At 49.9% G+C, this 18835-nt stretch overlaps 1 protein-coding gene across 7 annotated transcripts in view; it reads right to left on the minus strand.

Annotated features, from left to right (window-relative positions):
• The window catches only part of LOC127566442 (uncharacterized), a 190012-nt gene that overhangs the window by 139487 nt on the left and 31690 nt on the right, over positions 1 to 18835 (minus strand). For 6 of the 7 annotated variants that reach the window (XM_052008855.1, XM_052008858.1, XM_052008856.1 and 3 more), the window contains 4 exons: positions 16850 to 17152; positions 7592 to 7891; positions 3719 to 4015; positions 132 to 440 (listed from right to left, as the gene is read on the minus strand). In XM_052008855.1, coding sequence (XP_051864815.1) covers positions 132 to 440; positions 3719 to 4015; positions 7592 to 7891; positions 16850 to 17152 — 1209 coding nt within the window. The remainder of the gene's footprint in view (positions 1 to 131; positions 441 to 3718; positions 4016 to 7591; positions 7892 to 16849; positions 17153 to 18835) is intronic. The other variant, XM_052008861.1, reaches the window with a different exon arrangement.

An 18835-nucleotide genomic window follows, 5' to 3' on the forward strand; every position in this document is an offset into this window, starting at 1 on the left:
AAAATGCTTCACCTCTTACTTGCCCGGATGAAAATTTTATCTGCCACTTCTCCGACCAGACTGCCAACTGATCTATATCTTGCCGTGTCCTTTCTAACTGATCTATATCCTGCTGTTTGAATGACACCCACCTGAGCATTTGACCGAGGCATCTGTCTTCTTGTTCCAGTACATTACGTAGGCGTTTGTTTGTAGGTAACAGTCCCAAAACGACTTTTCGGTGCCCTGGCAGGTGGCCCCGTTGACCCAGAGTCTTTCACTTCCTTGTCCAAAGCTGGGGATGGATTCTCCAAACCCACAACCCAGATGGCGGCAAAGTACTTCGGCGTCTGCCAAGCCCCAGTTGGCGTTTCCAATTCGCCCCCTTTGGCCTCTGTGGTGAATCTCCACTCTACCCGAACACTGGTCTGGTCCGTCCACCAACGTCAGATTGGCATCAACTGCAACATGATCAGACAAGTATCGGTGAGAGTGACGACATGAATGGGGCTCATCAGAGCGTGGGGGAGTGGGCGGCCCAAGGTTACCTTGTGAAATCGTCCAGCCCCATGCATCCGTCCAGCCGCTCCGGCCAGAGGCTTCCCAACCTCCCCTGCCCACGCGGACATCTCCCCACCCTCCACCTGCCTGCCAAACTTGGTTGTAAACAGGGAAGAGGCGGCGAAATGGAACAGCGGAGAGAGAAACGGGGAGAGGAGCAGAGACCAAGAGCCGGGCGGCGTGAAAATAAAAAAAAGCAGAGAGAAAAGGTGAGGGGAGAGAGAGAGAGAGAGACAGACAGACAGACAGACAGACAGACAGACAGACAGACAGAGGGAGAGAGAGAGAGAGAAACAGACAGACAGAGAGACAGAGTGCCGAGAGAGCTAGACAGACAGACAGACAGACAGCAAGAGGGGAGAAGAGACAGGCAGACAGAGAGAGGGAGGTAAGGGACGGACAGGGACATACAGACAAAGAGACAGACAAAGAGGGATATAGAGACATACAGACAGAGAGCGAGAGGGAGAGACAGACAGAGAGAAAGGGGAAAGAGACAGACAGACAAAGAGGGGGGAAGAGACAGACAGAGACATACAGACAAAGAGACAGACAGAGATATGTGGGTAGAAACAGACAGACAGAGAGCGAGAGGGAGAGACAGACAATCAGAGAGACAGAGAGGGGGGAAAGACAGACAGACAGAGAGGGGGGAAGGGACAGACAGAGACATACAGACAAAGAGAGACAGAGAGAGAGGGGATAGAGACAGACAGACATTGAGAGGGAGAGAGACAATCAGAGAGACAGAGAGAGAGAGAGGGAAACAGACAGACAGACAGACAGACAGAGAAGCAGATCTCTTTGCATCGTTTTTAACCACAGGTGAGGCACCAGAAGATTGGAGGATGGCTTATGTTGTGGATAGAAAAGATTTAGAGGGATGCGGCCAAATGCAGACTCTGATAGACATCTTGGTCGGCATCAACGAGTTGGGCCTAAGGCCCTGTTTGTGTGCTGTATGACTCTAAAACACTCGTAAACAATAAAACAGAATCAGGGACAGAGATAACGGGCGAGAGAGATGGACAGACAGAGAGAGAGCGACAGAGACACAGAGAGAGAGAGAGAGAGAGAGAGAGAGAGAGAGAGAGACGGGGGGAGGGAGGAAGAGCAAATATGCCGACATGGCAATGCAAACAGGCGGGCAGAGGGGAAAAAAGAGATGATGACACAGAAAAGTGTGGAAAACCAGATTGACGGCGGAGATAAAATACATTGAGACACAGTGAAAGAGGGGTTGAGTGTGTGAGAGAGAGAGAGTGGGTGAGAGAGAGAGCGTAATAGAGAGGAGGAATTAGAGATTTCCTTCAAAGAGCATCAGGGAAAAGCAGACTGAGACAAGAGAGCTGGTGACAGTGAGGGTGGGGGGGGTAGAAATGGTGGAGAGAGGAGCAGAAAGAGAGACAGAAAGAACCACAGACAGAGAGGATGGGGAGCGACGAGAGAGGGGAGAGACGGAAGCGGAGAGAGAGAGAGAGAGAGAGACAGCTGATGACAAAGAGAGGAAGGACAGGAAAGATGGAGAATGGGTAAGGAAAGAGTGAGAGATGTAGGGAGACGGGAAACCGGATGCAGGGAGTGACATCGACAGAACAAGGACTGTAAACGAGAAAGGGAGAGACGGGAGCGCAAAGGGGTGGTGGGTCGGGAGGTAGAGATATGGAGCGTTGGACAGCGAGACAGTAATAGCTGTTCTAGAGAAGGGGAGAAACAAAGAGAGATAGTGAGATCTAGGGAACGGGGTAGATGAAAAGCGGAGAGAGAGAGACAGAGATGGAAAGTGGAGCCGGGTAATGAATAGGCACTGAACACAATACTCCAAGTGCGGTCTAACCAGAGTTCTATAGAGCTGCAACATCTCCTCGTGGCTCAGTCCCCCGACTAATGAAGGCCAACACACCATACGCCTTCTCAACAGCCCTAGCGACATATGGGCGTGGACCCCAAGATCCTTCTGTTCCGCCGCATATTTTCGATGCGTTATATGCGATTCTGAAAACATCATGTGACGCGGTGACGCAATTACGTGCATAGACATCGACGTGCCCTTAGAACAACGTGCCCCTTGGTGGTTCGAGTTGGGACATGGACACTTGTTCGATGTCTGTGTCCTGCTCAACTCCGGTTGTACTCGACAAGGGAAATAAAGACAGAAACCGAGGAAGAAACAGAAGGGTGAATAGCAAGCACAGGGGGCGCTGCGGGAGCTCAGCGGGTCAGGCAGCATCTATGGAAGGAAATGGACAGTCGACGTGACGGGTCGAGAGCCTTCATCCGGAGTGAAAGGAAGAGGGGAAGAAACTAGCGCAGAAAGGTGGAGGGAAGGGTTGGATCAAGAGCTGGTAGGTGGATCCAAGTGAGGGGGTGTGATAGACAGATGAGGGAGGAGGTAGAGGGGGATCTGAACATCCCCCACCCCCTTAGGCCATAGGCTAGTATGAGAATAATGGACCGAAGGGTCTCTTTCATTGTTATGTGAATCAAAATTTCAGAAATAGAGTCAGCCCTCTACTCTACTCCCAATACACTCATGACCGTGTTGTCATATTCTGCTCTGACCCCATCATCGAGTTTGCAGATGAACCACCGTTGTCGGCCATATCTCAACTAACGATGAGTCGGACCACAGGAAGGAGATAGAGAGCTTCGCGGAATGGTGTCATGACAACTTTTCCCTCAATGTCAACAAAACAAAGGAGCTGGTCATTGACTTCAATGCATTCTATACTACTTCAGTGCACCTTGTACTACCTCAGTGCGCTCTGTACCAACTCAATGTAACTGCACTGTGTAATGAATTGACCTGTACGATTGGTACACAAGACAAGATTTTCACTGGACCTCGGTACAAGTGATAATAATATACCAATACCATTTCGGGGGATCTGGCCGCCAGTGGCAAAGCAAACGGTCATTTGCCATCTCTAATTGCCCTTGTGAAGGTAAGAGAGAGCCGCTGAAGTGCGTCTGGCGAAGGTGCTGCAGGACAGGGAGTTCTTCGGTTCAAACACAGCGACGATAGTGTACTCAGTGTTGCATGAGATTTGGAGGGCACCAGCATTTGATGGTCACGCCACTGGTCCAATCTAGAATCCCACTGAGCCGATTTTACAATACACACACAATGCGGTGAAACGCTCTGGAACACCATAACCCCGACAACTATTGGACTTGCCTATTTCTAGTTCCACGGAGTCGCTCTCCCGTGAGTCGTAAGCTCGCCCAGACGCCCAAACTTGATATCGACACGTGTAGCTGCCACTGTTCCTCTTGTTGGTGTTGGCGATGCGGTAAGTTACGGAAAGATCCCTCCTGCTGACCAGGTCGGATCTGACGTGTACCTCCCTACCGTCCTTATACAGGGAAAATATCTGGTCCCGGAATCGTCTGACAGCCGAACACACGATCGTTCTGTACTGTGAAAAGTGCGCGTGGGTAGGTGAGATCCGAAGCGTCGGCTTCGCTGGCTGGTCTGGATATAGAAATAAAAGGGAGGCAGGGTAGTGTGGCGGTTAGCGTAACGCTATTACAGCGCCAGCGACCCGGGTTCAATTCCCACCGCTGTCTGTGAGGAGTTTGCAGGTTCTCTCCCGTGTGTCTGCGCGGGCTTCCTCCGGGTGCTCCGGTTTCCTCCCACATTCAAAAGACATGCGGCTTAGGAAGTTGTGGGCATGCTATGTTGGCGCCGGAAGCGTGGCGACAAATTCGGGCTGCCCCCCCCCCCCCCCCCAGGACACTCTGTGCAAAAGATGCATTCCATTGTGTGTTTCGATGTACGTGTGACTGATAAAGATATCTTATCTTAGCGTGAAAGCAAGGATCTAAACTTCCAAGACAAACTTCGAGTGATTGATTTTACGGATTCACCGGATCGATCCCTGGGATCGTGGGGTTGTTATACGGGTAGAGGCGGGTGCGAGTCTCGGGTGTATTGACCACAGTTTCGCAGAAGGGGACGGGGTCCAACTGAAGGTTGCAAAATTTGTCATATTTCATTGCAGCAAAGAATGACCCTTCGACACCTTCCTAGCTCAGGAGGCGTCCCGATTCCGCATCACATTATAATTTCACATGCCCAACAGCTACTGTTCTCGCACTGTAGCAGTAAGTTACATTAACCAGATATCTAGCTCTTCACGCCCGTGCCTGCAGCCCGCACTGCACGGACATCGCATTCTATACGAACCAAAGCCCCACCCACCCCTCCAATCCCGCGGGTCACCGACACACGAGGAGCAATTTACAGCAGGCCAATTAACCCTGCAAGCAGTCCGCCTCTGGGGCGTTGGAGGAAACAGGAGCAACATGGGAGGGGGAGAACACAGAGACACAGAGAGAACGTTCAAACTACAAGAGCGGGCTCTGAACTCCTGAGAGAGAAACAAAAAGAAGTTTCTGTCGGAACTCGGCGGGTCAGGCAGCATCCCTGGAGGTAGAGGAGGAGTCGAGGTTTCCACTCTAGACCGTATGTCAGGACGATTAGTTTCACTTAGCAGCTTGAGGAGATTCGTACGTCACCAAAACCTCTTGCAAATTTCGATAGGTGTACTGTGGAGGGCATTCTGACTGGTTGCACCGCAGCCCGGTATGGTGGCCCCAACGCACAGGATCGCAAGAGGCTGCGAGGGGTTGCAGGCTGAGCCAGCTCCATCACGGGCACAGCCCTCCCCACCATCCAGCACATCTGCAAGATGTGGTCTATCAAGAAGGCGACATCTGCCGCGACGGACCCTCACCACCCTGGATATTTCCCTCTTCTTGTTACTACCATCGGGGGGGGGGAGGTACAGAAGCCTCAAGACCCGCGCCTAACGATTCAAAACACCTTCTTTCCCTCCGCCATCAGATTTATAAACGGTTTCTTTTTACTTTGCGCCGTTTTTGTAATTTATAGTGATTTTATGTCTTTGCACTGTACTGCTATCGCAGAACAACAGATTTCACGTATTCTGTGTCAGTGATAATAAATATGATTCTGGTTTCGAACGATTGATTATATGGCGTGCTGAGAAGTCTCACAAGATAGATACCCTGCGATCGCGGGTTTATGTTATGAGAGGAGATTGGGTGGTCCAGGTCTCCATCCATGAGTTTTCAAGAATAGGACTGGGTCCAACTGAAGGTTACAATATTTCCCGAGTCCACATGCAAGTGCTTCTTGGGATATTTCCAAGCACGCCATATAATCAATCGTTTGTGGGAAGCTAGGGCGGAAATTACGGTGTTCCTGACAGAGATATGTGCATCTGGTGAGGTAGCGGTTTTGTTGAGGGTGGCTAATGTTCTGCATTTGTTGAAGAAATGCTGTAGGGTGAAGCCAGGGAACTACCGTCTGTGGATACTAACATCGGTTGTGGGAAAGCTACTGGGGGGTACTCTGAGGAACAGGATCTGGGAAGCCAGGGACTGTTCAGAGATAGGCAGCATGGCTTTGGGCATGCGAAATCGTGTCTCACTAATTTGAGTGCGTTTTCTGAAGAGTTGACCAGGTGGAGAGACAGGCTGTAGACATGGACTTCGGGAATGCTTTTGACTGGGTACCGCACTGCGGGGTGGCCCGCAAGGTTAGATCACATAGAATTCAAGGTGAGCTGGCCGATTGGATGCAAAATTGGCTTGGCCGAAGGAAGCAGTGGGGTGAAGCGTCGTTTTTGTTTCATATTGCAGACCTGTGACCAGTGACGTAACACATGGCTCGGTGCTGGGTCCGATGATATTTGACATACATTTCGACGATTTGGATGATGATATGGAAGGTTTGCGGACAACACCAAAATCGGTGGTGCAGCGGTCAGTGAAGAGAGTTATCTGAGTTTACAAGGGGATCCGGACCAACTTGGCAATTGGACCGGAGAAGGGCAAATGCAGTTTAACCCCGGCAAGTGCGAGGTACATGGAACAAGCCGCAAGTGGAAGTGGTTGTAACAGGTACAACTGCAACATTTTAAAGACATTTGGACAGATACGTGGTCAGGAAAGGTTTAAAGGGATATGGGCCAAACGCAGGGATATGACAAGTGGGTCGGCTTGGAAGAGTTGAGCTGAAAGGCTTTGTTTCCGTGCTGTATAACACTCTATTTCACCGCGAACAAGTGCCCTGTGAGGACCCAGATAGGGCTGTGGGGAGTTTTGTGAAACAAAGGAACCTCGGAGGACAAGAGCATAGTTCTCTGACAGCAGGGTCTCAGGTCGACAGGTGGTGAATCAAGCGTTTGACAGGCTGGCCTTCAGTCAGGGCACTGAGTCCTGGAGATGGGAAGTTATGTTGCAGTTATGTCAGACGGCAGTAAGGCCTCCCTTGGAATATTGTGTGCAGTTTTAGTCACCCTATTGTAGGAAAGATGTTACTAAACTAGAAAGGGTGCAGAACAGATTTTACCAGGATGCTGCCTGGACTTGAGGGCCTGAGTTACAAGGAGAGGTTACGTAGACTGGAACTTATTCCCTGGAAGTTCGGGGCACAGACAGTGTGAAAGCACACAGGACTTTTTTTCCCTCAGGGAGGGGGTGTTAAACACAATAGGGCGTAGGTTTAAGGTCAGAGGCGAGAGATTTAAAAGGGACATCGGGGCAGCATCGTCGCCGTATGGGTGGTGAGTCTTTGGAACGAGCTCCCAGAAATAGTGGTTGAGGCGGGCACATTAGCAACGTTTAAAAGTCATCTTGAGAGGAACGTGGATAGGAGGGGTTTAGAGGGCTCTGAGCCAAAAGCGGGCAGATGGGACCAGCTCGCTGGGCTAGTCGGCATAGAGGAGTTTAGCCGAAGGGCCTGTTTTCATGCTATAAGGCACTATGACTCTATGTTTAGAAGTGGGGTTCACACGGCTCCCGGGCTGCTTAACCTAAAAGGTAGTCTAGTTAAACTGGGGATATTGATTGGTACGTTTAATTGCAACCTATCCTTTACGTCTTCACCCACCCCCACCGCCTCCCGCCCCCACCCATCCCTTCTCGTGAGCTGACCGTGCCTCTCACCGAACGAGTGTCGCGGCATCGCCACATCCCGACCACTTTTACTCCGAAGCGCCCGCGGGGTTTCCTTGCTCACCGATGACGGTCACCTGCATGGGGTCGCTGGTTGTCGAGTTCACCGAGCGCCCCGCCAGCTTCACTCCGTAGGCGCACGAGAACGTAAAGTCGCGACTTCGATTCGCCGCTGTGATGGTGAAAGTGCCTTGGTTCCGGATCGGCGTTGCTGAGCCCCACAAGACAGGTCTCCCCGCCCCTTCGTACAAATAAAACACTGACGCAGTGAACTGCGGGTTCCGACAATATACCACAGGGGTTTCGGCCTTGAAGTACAGATTGTTCCAGCGGTCCGCGGATATCCAAGGCTTTGTGGCTCTCTCTGTGGGTCAAAAGCAGACTAACTTCACTTCATTTGTCATTTACCTTTGACAGTTGTATCCCGGACTGGGATCCGTGACTGTTTGGTACAGTACAACAAAGGAGCGGGCCCTTCAGCCCACGATGTCTGTGCCGACAATGATGTCAACTGCAACTAGTCCCATCTGTCCGAACATGGCCCACACCTCTCTGTTCTCTGCCTGTTTAATTGCCTGTCTAAATGTTTGTTAAACTTTGCTATCGTACCTGCTTAGACTGCCGCCCCCTGGTGGCGCGTTCCAGGCACCTAACGCTCTCTGTGTGACACACTTACCGGGGAAATGTTTGAAATTTCCCCCTTTCACCTTACACTGGGAGAAAAACTCTGACAATCTACTTTGCCCGTGCATCTCATAATTAGGGGAAGGCACGGTGTAGCATAACGGTTAGCATGACGCTATTCCAGCGGCATCGAACCGGGTTCAATTTCCGCAGCTGTCTGTCAGGAGTTTGTACGATCTGCCCCGTGTGTCTGCGTGGGTTTCCCACGGGTGCTCTGGTTTTCTCCCATGTTCCAAAGACGTACGGGTTCGGAAGTTGTGGGGGTGCTCTCTTGGCCCGGAAGCGTGGCGACACTTGCGGGCTGACCCCAGAACACTCTACACAAAGAGACGCATTTCAATGTGTGTTTCGATGTACATGTGACTCATAAAGATATCTTATATTATAATTGTGCTTAACTGTCTCTAATAATAATTGTATATAGTTTTACAACACAGAACTTTACAACACAGTACAGGCCCTTTGGCCCACGATGTTGTGCTGATATTTCATCCTGCTCTGTTTGAATAATATATGCTTTTCTTGTGAACACTGCTTTCATACCTGCACTACTACCTGCAATGCACTTCCCTGTAGCTGTGACACTTTAGTCTGTATTCTTATTGTTTTACCTGTACTACCTCAATGCACTTTGTACACCTCAATGCACTTTGTACCACCTCAGCTCAGCGCACCCTGTACTACATTAATGCACTCTGTGCACTTCAATGCATCCTGTACCACCTCAATACACTCTGTAATACATCACTGCACCCTTTACTACCTCGATGCATTCTGTACTACCTCAATGCATTCGGTACTATCTGAATGCACCCTTACTACCTCAATGCACTCTGTACTAGCTCAATGCACTCTGCACTACCTCAATGCACTCTGTACTAGCTCAATGCACTCTGCACTACCTCAATGCACTCTATACTACCTCAATGCACTCTGTACAACCCTCAGTGCACCCTGTACTACCTCAATGTACCCTGTACTACCTCGATGCACCCTGTACTATCTAGATGCACACTGTACTACCTCAATGCACTCTGTACTAACTCATTTGAACTGCACTGTGTAATGAATTGATCTGTACGAACGGTATGCAAGACAAGTGTTGCACTGGACCTCGGTACAAGTGACAATAATAAACCCATACCAAGAGAGGGTGTTAGTTTAGGGCAAGAAGTGAGACGTTCAGGAGGAAACTGATGGGACCAGGTTCTCTAACCAGAGGGGTGCTGAGAATCTGGAATGTCGATGTTCCCCTTCAAATCCCAACAATATCGGCAACCTCAAACTGATGCCCACTTACGTGAGACAGATCCACCATGGAAACGGCAGTGGGAAGGTGCGACGTTCAATCAACGCCATCTGGCTCCCTTGTAATTGTGCGAACCTCTAACCAGGTAACCCCTCAAAATTAAAAGCAGGAGGACACTAAAGTGCTGAAGACTTCTCTCCCGAAGTAAATTAACCCCAGTGCTATAGAATTTTTTAATATTATGTACTCTATATACTCTCAGATCTCCCCCTCCGCCTCCGACGCTCCAAACAAAAGAATCAAGGTTTGTCCAACAGCTACAAACAGCCAATACTTTCTAATCCATGCAAAATCCTGGTAAACCTCTTCTGCACCCTCTCCAGCGCGCTCACATCTTTCCTGTCATTCAGGGACAAAAACATGCCAACTGTTGCCGAAACAACTTTTCGTGCAACTGCCACATCATTTCCCGAGTTGTACAGTCAGCACCCCGACAGATGAAGGCAAGCTGCTTCCGCACCCGTCCAAATTGTTTTGGCACTTTCAGGGAGCTAAGGTTTTACACCACAAGGTGCCGTTCTCCATCGATGCTCCAAAGACCCTGGCATGGACTGCAAACTTTCCTCTTGCATTTGACCCACCAAAGTCCAACACGGTTCCTCATTCCAAAGACGCTGCTGGACCTGCTGAAAACATTCAGCAAATTCTGTTCATGCAGAGTCGTAGAATCGTTGCGTAATACAGCATGGGAAGAGGCCCTTCGACCCAAATCGTCCATGCCGACCAGGATGCCAGTCCAATATGCCTGCATTCGGTCAATAACCCTCTAAGCTCATCCTATCCATGCCCATATCCAATGTCTTTTATATGTCGTTACTATACCCCCCTCAACTTTTTCCTCTGGCAGCACATCCAACGTTCAGTTCTGGTCGCCTCATTATAGGAAGGATGTGGAAGCTTTAGAGAGGGTGCAGAGGAGATTTACCAGGATGTTGGCTGGATTGCACAGCACGTCTTATGAGGGTAGGTTGAGCAAGCTAGGACTTTTCTCCTTGGAGAGGAGGATGAGAGATAGAGGTGTACAAGATGATAAGAGGCACAAATCGAGTGGACAATCAGAGACTCTTTTCCCAGGGCGACAATGGCTAACACGAGGGGACATAATTTTAAGGTGATTGGAGGAAGGTATAAGGGAGATGTCGCGGCCAAATGTTTTACACAGAGAGTGGTGGGTGCGTGGAACGCACTGCCGGCAGATGTTGTGGGGGCAGGTACATCAGGGACATTTAAGAGACTCTTAGATAGCCACATGAATGATAGGAAAATAGGGGACTATGTGGAAGGGAACTTAGAGCAGGATAAAATGTCGGCACAACGTTGTGGGCCGAAAGGCCTCTACTGTGCTGTAACGTTCTGTGTTCTATGTTTCAAGTACCCACTGTTCCGGCAAAACAACAAATTGCACGACAAATGTCAGTGATAATAAACCTAATTTTGATTCCCTTTGCGTGAAGAAGTTGCTGCTCAGGACCCTTTTAAATCTTGCGCCTCTCACCTTCAACATATGCCCTCGAGTATTTCGTTCCTCTTCCCTGAGAAAAAGACTATGTACGTTCACCCTCTATGCCCCTCATGAATTTGTACACCTCTATAAGGACACGGTCTCCTACGTTCCAAAGTCCTCGCCTGTCAAACATCTCCCTGTAACTCAGGCCCTTGAGTCCTGGCAGCATCCTTGTTGATGTCAGTCTTAATGGCATCTTTCCTACAACGAGGTGACCAAAACTGAACACAGTACTCCAAGTGGGGCCTCTCTAACGTCTTGTCCAACTGCAACCTAACGTCCCAACGTCTGTGCTCGATGCCCTGAGCGATGAAGGCCAGCCCGCCAAACGCCTTCTTCACCACCCTGACTGCCTGTCGCGCCGCCTTCAGCGAACTATATATTTGTACTCCGAGGTCCCTCTGTTCCCCAGCACGCCCCTGGGCGCCACCGTTCACTGTATGTCCTCCGCTCATTTGATTTCCCAAAATGTAAGACGTCAAGCTTAACTGGATTGGAGGCCTCTTACCAATCCTCCGCCCACTTCCCTAGCTGATGAAGATCCACCTGTATTTTTTGATAGCCTTCTTCACCGTATGCGATACAACCTATTTTAGTGTCAGCTGCAAACTTACTGCCCATGCTTTGTCCATTCAAATCCCCTCAGGCAGAAGATACAAAAGCCGGAAAGAACGTACCACCAGGCTGAAGGACAGCTTCTATCCCGCTGTTAAGAGACTACTGAATTCTCCCTCAGTACGATCAGGTGGACTCTAGACGTCTGTTACGGATTAAGTTGCTATTGGTGAACGTCCCGCTAAGACATAGTACAGTAGTGTGTGTGTGTGTGTGGGGGGGGGGGGGGGGATTACCACATCTACAGGAGATAGAGGACGTGATTACGTTTTTCGAGCAGTCAGTCAGAGTCAGTCAGAAGAGAGAGAAGTGGGACAAAGGAAACTAGAGGCAGAGCAAAGGGAGATAAATGCTGCGATGGAAATGAGGATCTGATGAAGAGGCTGATCCAGCAATGAAGAAGATGTAGAGAGGGAATAGAGACATTACGAAATCCAAATGTTCCACGATGGAACCCACACGACACCTCAGTGTCTACTCAGCAGTGACTACTCTACTGCTTTGTTCCGAAGTATCTGCCACCCCGAAAGGCACTCGAGACGTGGCCGTCCACACAAATACCTGTTTCCCACTACATGTTAACTGTGGACTCCACTGGATTCTTCCAAAAGTCCATCTGTGGATTGTAGTGACAGACACAGTTATTGTTTTTCATCCATCGATACAGAGACCAGCAGGCTGCTGTCTCTCTCTCCTTCTCTCACCCTGACTGACTGCTCCAAAACTTCATCGCGTCCTTTATCCCCTGTTGGTGCCGTAATCACCAGACATACACACACACACACACACACACACACACACACACACACACACACACACACACACAACAGTATTATGTCTTAAAGGGACATTCACCAATAGTAACTTAATCCATGACACCTTAGAAGCTGCCTCGTTATGGCCTTGCACTGTATTGTCCACCTGCGCTGATCACTTTAGGCTGTTGCACTTTATTCTGCATTCTGTTGCTGTTTTACCTCGAACTACCTCAATGATCTGTGTAATGGATTGATCTGTACGAACGGTCTGCCTCGGTACATAATAAAGCTGTTCCAATTCCAAGAACGCTCAAGCAACTTGGCCACTTCAAGATGAGATAATTATTAATGAGAATCATATCCTTTACTCGATATAATCACCCTCCTCCCCCAACCCTCACAACACACCACCCCCACCCCCCGGTTAGCGTACAAGAGGCTGAAGCTTCTACTTCGCTGTTATAAGACTACTGAACGGTTCCCTACTACGATCAGATGGACTCTTGACCTCAAGGGTGGCCTTGCATCTTACTGTCTGCCTGCAACACTTCATTATGCGTGTTGTTTTACCTTGTACTACCTCAATGCACTGATTTGTATGGATGGCATGCAAAACAAAGTTATTCGCTTTTCCTCGCTACATGTGACAATAATAACCCAATTTGCCAGTAAAACAATTTAACCAAATCGGTTTACTGGTAAATTAGTTTATTATAAATAACTAACAACAAAGGTCCGAGTGCCGACCCTTGTGGCAGAGCGCTCGTCACGGGTCTGAAACGTTCACTCTGCTTCTCCCCTCACTGTTGCAGAGAATTTGCTTTACTTTTGGATTTCCAACATCTGTAGGTATTTCTGCTTCTGTTGTTTCCGATCTCGAAGTTGCAGCCTTCGTTCCCCTCTTCCGGCTGTTCCCACGTATCTCCTCCTGTTACACCTGCTCCGGTCAGACTCGTAACAATCTAACGGCCTGTATGTCGCATTTTCCACACTGCCCGTCCGTCTGCTCTCTCACCCAGTTCCCCAGATACAACGGGACAGAGTTCCCTTGGGATTCACCTTTCACCCCACCAGCCTCCGCATCCAACACACCATCCTTCGCCACTTCCCGTCTCTAGCGTCACACCACCACCCGGGACCACTTTCTTCATACCTCCTTGGTCCGCTCATCTCTCCCCGCTCACCACTCTCGGATCCCTGGCATTTTTCCCTGCAGCTTTAAGAGGTGCAACGTTTGTCCCTTCACCTCCTCACAACGAGGCAAGAGATTCACCTTCGCCTCTTTCAACCTGGTCGACTGAATTCAGTGCTCAGGATGTAGCCTCCTCTACGTTGGATAAACCTAGCGTAGACTGGGCCACCGTTGTGCAGAGCACTTGCTCTCTGTCCGCAATGACCATCTCAGGTTACCCGCATGACAGGCTAATGGCAGGACTCTCAGCAGTGTGGAGGAACATAGCGTTCTTGATGTCCACGTCCGTAGATCCCTCAAGGTTGCAACGCAGGTCGATAGGTTGTTAGGAAGGCGTGTGGAGTGTTGGCTTTTATTAGTCGGGGGACTGAGTTCTAGAGCCGCGAGGTGATGTTGCAGCTCTATAGAACTCTGGTCAGACCACACTTGGAGTATTGTGTTCAGTTCTGGTCGCCTCATTATAGTAAGGATGTGGAAGCTTTAGAGAGGGTGCAGAGATTTACCAGGATGCTGCCTGGATTGGAGAGCATGTCTTATGAGAATATGCTGAGTGAGCGAGGCCTTTTCTCTTTGGAGAGGAGGAGGATGAGAAGTAACTTGATAGAGGTGTACAAGATGATAAGAGGCATAGATCGAGTGGACAGTCAGAGACTTTTTCCCCAGGGCGACAATGGCTAACACGAGGGGACATAATTTTAAGGTGATTGGAGGAAGGTATAAGGGGGATGTCAGGGGTAGTTTTTTTCCACAAAGAGTGGTGGGTGCGTGGAACGCTCTGCCGGCAGAGGTGGTGGGGGCAGATGCATCAGGGACATTTAAGAGATACTGAGATAGACACATGAATGATATAAAGCTAGGGGGCTGTGTGGGAGGGGAAGGGTTAGATAGACCATAGAGCAGGATAAAATGTCGGTACAACATTGTGGGCCGAAGGGCCTGTACTGTGCTGCAGTGTTCTATGTTCTATCTCTAGCTTGGCGTTGCTTGTCACTTTAACCCTCTTCACTCCCGCACCGACCTGTCTGTCCCCAGCCCTCTCCGTTGTTACCCAGAGGCCTAACGCAAATTGGACAAAAAAGCGTCTCATTTTCCGCTTCGCTAACTTACAAAGCAATGGTAGGAACTTTAAGTTCTCCTATCTCGGGTAACCCAAACTTTCATGTTCCTCTCCCATATACCTGTCTGGTTTTTTTTTCCGTTTGTTCACCTTTCCTCATCCCCTCCCGCTCCCCCATCTGGATCGACCTGCCCATCGCCACCCTGGTTCCAACTGTCAGCCTCTGTCCTGCCCCTCTCTCGTACTGCTACATATTGGCAATCTTTCCTCTTCGAGGTCACGCCTAATGCTGAGCTCGGCCCGAAATCTGGACATGCACCTTTTCCTTCCTCGTATTCTGCTTGATCCGCTGAATTCCTTCATGATCCTGCTTTTTCTTTGTAGTAGATTTAGACCACTCGGGCCGTCAAATCTACCTCGCATTCAATGCAGTCATGGCACATCTTCCCTGGGCCTCAGCTCCTCTTCTGTACCAGTTTACCATAGCCCCCAATCCTCTGATCGTTCATAACTGTATCCAAATCTTCTATCAATAGCGCCAGTGATCCAGCCACCATTCCCCCCGGGGGAAGAGAATCCCAGATGTTCGCCGCTCCCTAACCTTAGTAGCTTGTTGCCCTCGGTCGGGACTCTCCCGCTAGTGGAAACGTCCCGCCGTTCTGCGCTGCCTTGCGCCCTCGAAATCCCGTGTGCTTCAATAAGATCATTATTCCAAACGTAAAAGTGCGGAGATCTAATTTCATTAGCCGCTCGTGATGGGCCAACCCGCTTATCCCGTGCCGGAATCGGGAGCAAAGACACAGGGGCTAGGGCAGCAGATACGGAGGCAAAGGTAGAGCTGATCTTTCGAGTCGGGACGATGCCTCAGGACCATACCTTGCAAGTCGTAGAGTCACACAGCTCGGAAACTGTCCCTTTCCTCCAGCCGGTCTATGCCGATCAAGATGCCCATCCATGCTATTACAATTTGCCCATTCGCTCTCAAACATTTCCTATCCGTGTAACCGTCCCACTGCCTTTTAAACCACTTCCTCTGGCAGCTCATTCCATATACATGGAACACAGAGGAGGAACAGGCCCTTCAGCCCACGATGTTGTGCAGAACTAATTAGACTATCAGAAATAGCGCACTGCAGATTCTGGAATCCAGAAGAAAAACACTCTGATGCTGGAGGAACTCAGCAGGCCAGGCAGCGTCCGCGGATAAAAGCAGGCGGTCAACGTTTCGGGTCAGAACTGGGGTTTAGAAGGCTCCTGACCCGGAACGCTGACCGCCTGCTTTTCTCGGCTGAATTCCGTTGAACTTTCCCCCTCTCAACGTAATGCATGTCCTCTCGTATTAGATATTTCGACCCTGGGGGAAAAGATCCCGGCTGTTTACCCTGTCGGTGCCTCTCATAATCTTATAAACTTCTATCAGGTCTCCCCTCAGCCTCCGCCGCTCCTGAGAAACCAACCCAAGTCTGTCCAAGCTCTCCTCATAGCTCATGCCCTCTAATCCAGGCAGCATCCTGGTGAACCTCTTCTGCACCCTCTCCAAAGCCTCCACATCCTTCCTATAATTTGGCGACCATAACTGAATTCAATTCTCCAGATGCAGCCTAACTAGAGTTTTATAAAACTGCAACATAACTTCCTGACTCTTGAACTCAGTGCCTCGACTAATAAACGCCTTGTTTACCACCCTATCGACCCGTGTAGCCAATTTCAGGGAGAGTTGGACTTGGACACCAACGCTCTTAAGTGTCTTGCCCATAACTGTGTAATGTCACTTTACATTTGATCTCCCTCAGTGCAACACCCTCAAAATTGGCCCGATTAAACTCCATCTGCCATTTCTCTGCTGGTATCTGCAGCTGGTCTATACCCCGCTGTATCCTTTGGCTATCTTCTACACAACCCGCAACGCCAGCAAAGTCATGGAGTAGAAGAGAAATACAGTATGAACACGGGCCCTTCGGCCCACCTCCTCCAATGTGGATGCTAGTCCCATTAGCAAGTCTTGTTGCAGGGCCTCGACCCGAAACGTCGGATGTCCCTTTGCTTCAACAGACGCTGCCTGACCCGTTGATTTCCCCCATCATTTATTCCGATCCCCGAAGTTAGCCTGCTTGTCAGGAGTCCTCGTCACCGGATCCCCAGAGGATGACGAGGCACCATTATCCACGCGGCCGACATATGACCGAATCGGCGGACCACCCACCTTGCACCGTGATCCGCAAAAGGGTACTCGTTGAGTTGTACCGCACCCCACCTCGTTGGATCTGGTAATGGCACTCATAATCCCCACTCTGATTCGCAGCCGCGTTGGCGATGACGAAGGTGACTTTGGAGGCAGCTCCGGAAGCCACCGTCGATAATCCGAAGGAATCGTCCCCACGTTTGCGTAAGTAGAAAACGCTTCCGTTGTAAAACGGTCGGGACCAACACTGGATGGTGACGTTCTCGCTTTCCAAGAACTTTGGTGACGAGCGCCCTGTTGACATTAATGGGGCCCCGGGTTTATCTGCAAAAGACCGACGAAAGCCTTCAATTTATACACGGAGATGTGTATCCAACACGCTGAGGGCGGTGTGTTTCTGTAACGAGCTGCCAGAGAAAGTATCTGAGGCAGGTACAATAAAGACAGTTGAATAGGTACAAGGATAGGAAAGGTTCAGAGGAACACGGACCAAACGTGTACAAATGGGACGAGCTTAGATGGGCATTATGGTCAGCATGGACGAAGGGTCCGTTTCCATGTTGTATTGTGCCATGGCTCTATAAAAGTATAGAACATATAACAAGACAACACCACTGGAAGGGCAGTCCAGGCACCCTCGACTCGCTATGTGAAATAAAACTTGCCCCACACATCTCCTTTGAACGTCCCCCCCCCCCACATTAAATGCGCGCCCTCTAGTATGAGAAATTTCGACCCGAGGAAAGAAATATTCCAACTGCCCACTCGATCTATTCCTCTCGTAATTTTACGTCTGCAATCGACATCTGCAGCTGCTGGTCAGAAGTCATTTTAATGACCTTTCACATTCCCACGTCGACCTGTCCTTCCTCGGCCTCCTCCATCCCCAGAGTAAAGGCAAACACGAACTGGAGGGACACCACTTCATATTCCGTCTGGGTGGTCTGCAACCCGGTGGCATGACCATTGGATTCTTCAATTTCAAGTCATTGAGTCACACAGCACAGAAACAGGACCTTCAGCCCAACTGGTCCATGCAACGAAGATTCCCATTTGCCCGCGTTTGCCCCATATCCCTCCGAACATTTCCCATCCATGTACCCGTCCAAGTGCCATTGCAGTTGTGTTAATGTACCTGCCTCAACCACTTCCTCTGGCAGCTCGTTCCATATACTGACCACCCTTTGGGTGAAAACATTGCCCCTCCTACTGCCTTTAAATCTCACCCGACTCATCTTAAACCTATGCCCTCTGGAAACATAGAGAAACCTACAGCACAATTCAGGCCCTTCGGCCCACAAAGCTGTGCCTAACATGTCCCTACCCTAGAAATTACTGGGCTTACCCACAGCCCTCTATGTTTCTCAGCTCCAAGTACCTATCCAAAAGTCTCTTAAAAGTCCCTATCGTATCCGCCTCCACCACCGTTGCCGGCAGCCCATTCCATGCACTTACCACTCTCTGAGTAAAAAACTTACTCCCGACTTCTCCTCTATACCTACTCCCCAGCACCTCAAACCCGTGACCTCTTGTGGCCACCATTTCAGCCCTGGTAAAAAGCTTCTGACTATCCACGCGATCAATGCCTCTCATCATGTTATATACCTCTATCAGGTCCCCCCTCATCCTCGCCGCTCCAAGGAGAAAAGGCCGAGTTCCCTCAACCTGCTTTCATGAGGCATGCTCCGCATTCCAGGCAGCATCCTTGTAAATCTCCTCTGCACCCTTTCTATGGCTTCCGCATCCTTCCTGTAGAGAGGCGACCAGAACTGAGCACAGTTCTCCAGGTGGGGTCTGACCAGGATCCTATATAGCTGCAACAATACCTCTCGGCTCCTAAGTTCAATTCCACGATTGATGAAGGACAATACACCATATGCCTTCTTAACCACAGAGTCAACCTGCGCAGCCGCTCCGAGCGTCCTATGGACTCGGAACCCAAGATCCCTCTGATCCTCCACACTTGCAAGAGTCCAGTTGTTAATTCCCCAACCCCAGGTAAAGGAC

The sequence above is a fragment of the Pristis pectinata genome, chromosome 41 (assembly GCF_009764475.1).
Source record: "Pristis pectinata isolate sPriPec2 chromosome 41, sPriPec2.1.pri, whole genome shotgun sequence".
In the NCBI taxonomy this organism is placed as follows: domain Eukaryota; kingdom Metazoa; phylum Chordata; class Chondrichthyes; order Rhinopristiformes; family Pristidae; genus Pristis; species Pristis pectinata.